Source organism: Emydura macquarii, unplaced genomic scaffold, assembly GCF_026122565.2.
Source record: "Emydura macquarii macquarii isolate MOO-44397 ecotype Brisbane River unplaced genomic scaffold, CSIRO-AGI_Emac_v2 contig_3603, whole genome shotgun sequence".
Lineage (NCBI taxonomy): Eukaryota > Metazoa > Chordata > Testudines > Chelidae > Emydura > Emydura macquarii.
The window spans coordinates 2,828,768-2,837,173 of record NW_027133740.1 but is presented as its reverse complement, the minus strand read 5'-3'; the positions used below and the strand labels follow the sequence as shown (position 1 = coordinate 2,837,173).

At 43.7% G+C, this 8,406-nt stretch overlaps 1 protein-coding gene across 2 annotated transcripts; it reads right to left on the bottom strand.

The window, feature by feature from the left end:
* DNAJC19 (DnaJ heat shock protein family (Hsp40) member C19) lies at positions 1-7,606 on the bottom strand. Of its 2 annotated transcripts, none has more exons than XM_067536488.1 (6): positions 7,419-7,606; positions 5,024-5,075; positions 4,639-4,712; positions 4,080-4,156; positions 2,267-2,337; positions 1-750 (listed from the first exon to the last, which is right to left on the bottom strand). In XM_067536488.1, exons 1-6 carry the CDS (start codon positions 7,419-7,421, stop codon positions 680-682), a joined length of 348 nt encoding a protein of 115 aa, XP_067392589.1. In that variant the 5' UTR covers positions 7,422-7,606; the 3' UTR covers positions 1-679. The 2 variants fall into 2 exon arrangements, with proteins under 2 accessions (XP_067392589.1, XP_067392590.1); XM_067536489.1 differs by lacking the exon at positions 7,419-7,606 and adding an exon at positions 6,129-6,384.
* Positions 7,607-8,406: the final 800 nt, after the last annotated feature.

The following is an 8,406-nucleotide window of genomic DNA, read 5'->3' as shown; positions in this document are numbered from 1 at the left end:
ATAAGTAAAAAATACACCGAGACAAATGAGTGACTGTCCAACTTGTTTTTGAAAGTTAATACCAATTATGTTACAAGAGAATTCAGTACATTCCATTTTCTCTATTTTACTTGTCACAATGTAACTAAGAATTTCTAAATGTTTTATTCCTATTGTGCAAATAAAATCCCCATTATCTTCCTTCAGAACAGGTTGTTTCAACCCAGCCTTTTCTCTCATTAGTTTCATCTTGCTAACTTTGGGATACTAAGCCATAGCAGCACGAAATTTCAAATACCTGATTAAACAGAAATTAGCTCAATATTTTCAGAGTGCTCAAGGCTGTCAGGCTGTTTGTCTACCTACATGTGAGCATGTGAATTATCCAAAACAAATCACAGTATTTCCCATGTCATACTAGGAAAAATACTTCCACTTAGTGGTAAACTACCACTACTAGAGACAGTGGCTTAGAATCAGTTTTGAAAATGTACTATATGTATAAGACCCCCACCAAAAAAAACAAGATACATAAGATGTAATCAAGAATGGGAGGGCAGGGGATGGGGATTCCCTGCATTAGTTTCTCAACCATCACTGATCAAGTCAAAAAGATTGGTGTCAACCTTCCTTGGGTCAGTTATCAAAACTGATACTGCCATACATAAACAATCATTGATTTACAACTAAATTTCCACATTCACTTCTTAGCTTGGCCGTCCAGTAAATCTTTAGCTTCATTGATTTTGGCTGCCACATAGGGAGAACCACCTATCATGAAAAAAAGGCTGGTCACAAAAACAGACACTCTTTTCTTCTTTATCACATTATTGCCCTATTGTGGCTTACTGGTACCAGTGGGGGAAAAAATGTGACCATATCTGTTCAAAGAAATAGATACATGCCCCTAATGCATAAAGTAATGGACAAATTACATGTAACATTAGAGTTGCAGAATACTTGGGATTTATCTCCACATGGAGCTCAGGAATAGTCCAACAAAGTGGATTAAACTAAACAGGAAGAAGACACTGATTCTGGAATATGTCTCCACACACAGTTTAGGAATAGTTATTCTGGAATAATTTCATGTGTAGACAAACCCTAAATTCAACTAGGTCTTTAGTATAGTTCTGCATCAGTGATGAATTTCATGATTGGATCACCAAAGATTCAGAGGGGTATGTAGAACTATTTTCAAAATGTTTTGGATGTTCCCTGCCTACTTGATAAGCAGCTCATGAGTCCACAGGTTAACCAGTTTCTCTAATTAAGCAAGGCCTGACCTAAGCTTCTCTAATGGTGAAATAATGTAATAGTGAAATGTAACATTCAGGTGATTAGTAGATTAATAGTTGTGTAATCCCTCCAGTTTGATATACTATAAATGCACCAAAATTAGACTTGATCACCTATGAAAAGGTGCTTAAGTATAAAGGACAGTGTCTAAGGTCACTTTTAGTTCCTGTTAAAAATGGGCACTATTATGAGACAGAATACTTTCATTTTGAATGCATACTAGATTCTGTATATGCTGAAGAGTTCATTTGACATTGCCTCTGGTGGAAGATTTCTGGGAAGGCAGGTTCTGAAAAACGGTTTTATTGGCTGGGGAGGAAAGAGGCAAAGCAGTGGCTGTGAAGTTTCACAATCACTTTCAAGGAGGACAGTTTATCTTTGAAATCAAGATTAAAGTTCCCAATTTGCTAAGTACCAAAGCACATTATTTAGATTTATTGAAGTCAATGGGATTTAAGTGCGATGCTGAATAGAGATGGAATTACTCATATGTTTAAAGTCACACATGCTTCAGTATTTAACTGAATCTCAGCATTAGCATCTCAACCTGCAATACTATATATTTAGTTTTTTGCTGTTCCTCTAAAGGTCCAATTCTAACCAAATAGGAGTCCCATGTGTTGGAGCAGCTGGACAATCATACTATAGGCTTTCACTAAAAAGGAACTTTTTGTCTTTATATGGTAAGTCAATGCTCTGAGCTGCAGAGATGATATAGCAGGTAGTGAGAAATGAGCTGAATTTGTCTATTAGTCTTACCACTGTTCAAATGTCTGGAGGGAGGGACCCCTGAATATACAAGGATTCAAGCATCTTAAGATGTATTTTCTCCCAAGCAGGTTGTTTTTTCTTAATGTATAAATGATGTACCCACATGTCCTATATGTCTCATTATCCTGATTCCATTAATTTGGGCCAGAAATATACTGGGTGGACAGTAATAATTGATTTATTTCAAATGGAACTTATCCCTCCTGATTTTACGTACCTTTATCTGGATGATTCAAAAGCATGATTCGTCTGTGAGCTTCCCTGATTTTACCTTTACTGGCTGTCGGACTAGTTTAAAAAGAAGAAAGGTAACTTGACAAAGGAACTTTATTAAAAATATTACACAATTAGAAAAACTGCAAAATTAGAAAAAAAATTAGCAATTACTAAGCATAATTGGTCTCATACTGCAATTGTTCACAGCAAGTAAAGTGAAAAGACTTTTTTCCCTGCATTGTTTTTTTCCTCCTGTTACTGTTTTGTTAAACACCTTCAGTCCATCATGCCAAAACTAGTGCATATTTAACAGTTTCATTGATGATGTTGGTCAGTTTCTACCACAGAATTTTCAAAAGGAGCATGACATTATTTTATGGCCTGTTATTTCTTAGAAAATCAGTGATATTTGAAAGAGAGAATGCATACACCCACAAATGTTTACAGGGCTTTAACTGGGTACAGTTCTAGGGAGGGTATGTGTACAGTCCTTGAAAACAAGCCTTTTAAGAAAGAACTACTTAGTTATTTGAATCTGTTAGTTGTGGCTGCCTGCTTGTTTGATTTTCTTTTACTAAACATTTATTCTTAATATTTTTACTTAGATTTAAGCTCTTTGGGGGAGAGAGAGTATTTTCATTGTATGTACAGTACCTAGCAAAATAGAGCCCCACTGTCTGATGAGGCTCTAGGTACTACCACAACACATATATGTATTCTTACTAGGCATAGTATCTCAGACTTACACTATTGGGAAGATTGATGAGATGCAAATCTGGAACAGCAGAAGAATGAATAAGGGCCAAGGGCAAAATTTTCAAAAGCACCTTATGCCCAAAGGTCTGTAGAAGCCCTACTCCCATTGACTTCTGAATAAGGATGTGCCTTCATAGTTTCTAAACTTCGAAAGTTTGTGGAACTTTTGCAGCCAAAACCAGTCTGTCTTCCTAAAATTTGGTGAAGGCAGCCACCAGTTATTAACTTTATTAGTACATATGACTGAATTTAAAAAAATGTGTACTGAAATATTAAATATACCATAATCCATACTTTAATATAAAGGCCCAGTAACATTTTTATTTCCATAAAAGTTACATTGGGTGTTAAAGCAAGTAAAAAATGTAATACAAAAAAGATGTGGTTGAATCCCCAATCGGAATTCAATACTGAATCCCCAATCGGAAATGGCCTTAAAAAACAATATACAGTAACCAACATTTAATACAGAAGAACCTCAGAGTTACGAACACCAGAGTTACAAACTGACCAGTCAACCACACACCTCATTTGGGATCAGAATTACACAATCAGGCAGCAGCAGAGACAACAACAAAAAAGAAAACACAGTACAGTATTGTGTTAAAAGTAAACCACTAAAAATAAAGGGAAAGCATTTTCCTTCTTCATAATAAAGTTTCAAAGCTGTATTAAGTCAATGTTCAGTTGTAAACTTTTGAAAGAAAAGCCATAACATTTTGTTCAGAGTTACAAACATTTCAGTTACGAACAACCTCCATTCCCGAAGTGTTCATAACTCTAAGGTTCTACTTGTATATGCAATCTAAATATAATGCAGAAAGACCTGGTAGCTAGTCTTGCAAACTGAGCTAAGTAAAAGCAGTCTCTTCATTATGATACTCCCTTTTAATTTATCTTGGCCCTGATTTTCTGATGTTGAGTATCCACAACTCCAACTGAAGTCAATGGGAGCTTTGAGGATTCAATACTTCTGAAAAATCAGATCTCTGATCTTTAACTCATTAATGCTGTAGTCTCTCATGCAGCCTACATTTTTAATTAAAATAATTCTTTACCTCACTCCTAATATTAAAGCTGCTTCATGTTTAGTCATTTTGGCTTCAAATCCACCTCTGTAATAACCACTGAAGGCCTGAAATGGAAGATGTATTAGTAAGAAAACTGACAGGCAAAATAATGTGAATTAAACAATAGTGGAGGTGGGGGAGCGATCACCATTTCTTCTTTAATAGCTGTAAAGCTTTCCTCTCTATAAGAGTACAAGGACTCTTCTTAGGAACTGTTACCATGAAATTCAATCAAAGTTGATTTTCATTACTTATTCAACTGTTTGGTGGAACATGCTTTGCCTAATCAACCACTTTAATTTGGAACTGACCTAGAGCAGAATCATTGAGATGAGTGAAAATGTTTTCTCCAAATCAAGTGTAGATCTTCTGTCCCAACTTACCAGCACCCATCAGTAATACAGTACAGCTATGACGAGTTTGTCTCTCTTTATACAAGAGCATCTTCAACCTCTTACTTGGGACTGAGTGAAGCTATTTATGTACAGAAAAAATATTTAACATAGGTTTGGGGGGGAAAAAGTATTATGGATGAAACAAAACTTACAGATTTTGGCAGACTCTGAAGGGCTTGTTTTACTTGTGGTTCCATTTGCTTCATAGTTTGTACCACATAGCGACCTTAAAGAAAATGACGCATATCAACAGGATTAAAGGCAATTTTATGAAGATTTAGAAATTCAGTACACTTGTTTACTTTTGGATTAGAATGTAGGACAAAATGTTTTTTGATCTGATTAAAGAGAGAAAAAAAACTTAGGTATTTCTTTGGCTGCAATCAGAGCAGCCAATCCATTCCTCTGTATGTGTCCCTTAAAAGATAATGTACTGTGTCAACTGTTGAACTGATAGTATAATTTACTCTGCATCATGATTAAAGCAGACAATGAAAAGTACAATCCAGTGTTAGATTCCTCATATCAGACACAAACCTGCAAATCCAGCAGCAGCTATCGTCAGACCAACCGCTATCACGGTACTAGCCTGTGTGTGTGTGGGGAAAAGAGTAATTGATTAACAAAAATGAAAATACAATAATCTTCAGTCAAATTAATGAAATACGTAAATTAAAAATAAAATGGCTTCAAACTAGGGATGTAAAATATTAAACAGTTAAATGGTTAATTGATAAGTATTAGATTAGTATTAGAATAATGCTTATCCGTTAGCATGGGCTCAGTCTCCATGGTGACAGCGTAGGGCCATGGCGAGGTGGCTGTGCTGCTGCTGCCCACAGAGGCTGAGGCCGAGGCCTTGGTGCAGGCACTGCAGAGTGCTGTGCTGCAGAACACCGGGTATCATGGGTCCGAGATGTTAACCGATATAATTTTAATAGTTTAAGTGGTTCCCTTTTTTAAATGAAATTTACATCCCTACTTCAAGTATGATAAGAAAACAGTAAATTGCAATATAATGGATGGATACAGTTAACTTGCACATATTAATTGGTAGCTTTAAAAGCCTTATTGTATTTCAAACTACAAGAGGAACACTATTGATAGTTACTCTTGGGAACAGAAAAGCTTCAGTAATCCTATATGGATATATTTACTGAAACACATATTGCACTAATCACAAATGCACTTTTTGGCTTAACTGGTGTTTATAAAATGCTTTAGGAATATAAAATATTACAGTTTAGTTTCAATTATCCAAACATCATTCGGGACATTCAATATGTTTGAATGCTCAAAATTACAATTACGTTGTTCAGTTATTGAAAATCAACAGCTATATGGAGACATGGCCTATTTTGGATAAGTGAGGATTGTATAACAGTTGGTTAACTGTATTATCTACAGCCATGTCTATACTAGGTGTGCTTAACTGGTATAGGTGTACCAGTATATTACACTGGCAAAGTGCTCCTAGTGTGGACACAGCTTATACCAGCATACCCCCAGAAGCCAAACAAGCTACACCAGCAAAAGCACCATTTTGCTGACAGTTATATCTGTCCTAAATCACGTTTCATCACACCCATGACTGACATAGCTATACTGGCAGAAGTTTGTAGCATACTGTAGCTTTGCTCACCTGCTTAATTTTAAACTGATGTGTCAGGCCACTGAACACAATTGGATAATTTAAGATCAAGCATGTCTGTAAAGCCTCAGACCTGGTCTACACACAGATGTTTGCACTGGTATAACTGTTCCAGCTGAGGCATGATTTTTCACCTGAGATAGTTATACTGTTCTAACCCTTCCTACCTCCAGCGGGAGCCTCCCACATGTGTGGCCCCCATCTGTAGCTTCCTTCCGGATTCCGTACCCTCCTTTCAAGCCTGGCAACCCCTAGTCTCAGTGCCACGTCCACATCCCGCCAGGTGCCCAGTCTGTGCCCTCCTTCTCCCTCCCTCTGCCTGGCACCTCCCAGTCTGTGCCCCCTTCCCCACCCTAACGCCTACACTGTGTGTGCCCCCTCCGGCCTGACACCCCCCTGTGTGTGCCCCTTCCCCCTCAGCTCCCGCCTGGCACCCCCACCAGTCCATGTCCACTCGCCCCCATTTCTAGCCTGGTGCCCCCCCAGTCTGTGTCCCCTCCGCCCACATCTCCAGCCTGGCACCCCCCCGTCTGTGTCCCCTCCCCCCACATCTCCAGCTTGGCACCCCCCCGTCTGTGCCCCCTCCCCCCACATCTCCTGCTTGACACCCCCCCACTCTGTGCTCCTCCCCCCACATCTCCTGCTTGGCACCCCCCACTCTGTGCCCCTCCCCCCACAGCTCCCGCCTGGCACCCCCACTCTGTGCCCCTCCCCCCTCTCCAGCAATAACACCTGTATCCTTTACTCCTCTTCCTGGGCAGCAATACGCCAGGCTGCTCCAAGACCCTTTATTGCGGTAACACTGCCTCTGCCCCGGGGGAGGTGGCGCTGCTCTAACGGCACCGGTCTATGTAAACACGCCTTCTAGGGCAGCCAAGGCTCTAGGCACGGCAGCGACACGGCAGGGCTCAACGGTCGGGGGGGCTGCAGCCAGTCAGTCAGGGGCCGCGCTGCCCTGGCAAGGGCGGCCAGCGCGGCAGCGCCTCACGGCGCGGCGGGCTCGCGGCCGCGCGCGCGCGAGCAGAGGTCAAGGCCAAACGCTTCACGGGCGCCCGCGCTGCGGCCTACGCGAGTTGGCGGTTGGGCGTCTGAGGCGGGAACAGCGCTCAGCGGGGCCAAGCCGGGTCCACGCGCTGCGGGGCGAGGCCACCACAGAGCGCGGGGCTAATAACGGCTGTTCCGCCGCCAGCCCGGAGACATCCCACGACCGTCCCCCCCCGCACGGGGAGCTGCTCGCCCCCGCCCGCCTGCCTGGACGGAGGGATCCGGAGGTGCCCTCACCATGACTGACTGACCCGACGAAGCCCTGCCAGGGAGGCTAGAGACGGCCGGGCCGGACACGCTTGGGGCCCCACTAGCGGACGGCCCCCGACTCGCCGTACGGCAGGCACCGGAGTCCTGCCGTAAAGCCCAGCCAGGACTCCGGGAGGGGCCCTGGGGCCTGTCGTAAAAGCGCAGCCAGTGACAGTGTGACTGATGGATGGGAGGGTGGCGCGCTGTGTGTGTGTCTTTCTCCCAGTAGGGTGGGGGCCCTGGAGCATCGTGGGGTACGGAGGGGAGGGCTGGGGGGTCGCCAGGCTGGAGAAGGGGGCCCAGGCTGAGGGGCGTCAGGCTGGAGTTGGGGGACAGGGGCACCGACAGGGGGTGCCAGGCTGGAGATGGGGGCGAGGGGACACAGACTGGTGGGGGGTGCTGGGCTGGAGATGGTGGGGAGGGGCAGAGACAGGGAGGTGCTGGATCGGAGTTGGTGAGGAGGGGGCACAGATGGGCGTGTCAGATGGGAGGAAGTGGCATAGATGTAAAAAGGACAAAACCTGGGGGGTGTCAGGCTGGAGATGAGGTGGAAGGGGACACAGACTGGGGGGTGCTGGGTTGGAGATAGGGGTGAGGGGGCACAGACGGGGGGGGGGGTTCTGGGCTGGAGATGGTGGGGAGGGGGCACAGATGGGGGTGTCAGATGAGAGGAAGTGGCATAGATGCGGTAAAAGGGACAAAACCTGGGGGGTGTCAGGCTGGAGATGAGGTGGAAGGGGACACAGACTGGGGGTGCCAGGCTAGAGATAGGGGTGGCACTAGACTAGGGTTTGCCAGGCTTTGAAGGAGAGCACAGAATGCAGAAGCAGGCTAGAGGTGGGGGCCACACTAGGGAGGCTCACACTGGAGGTAGGGGGCCTGTGTGCAGAGGAGAGTCACAGTAATGCTGGTGAGAGAGGGCACAGACTGGAGAGGGGGAGCACTACAGGGCTACTGACTAGTGAGGTTGGGGAGA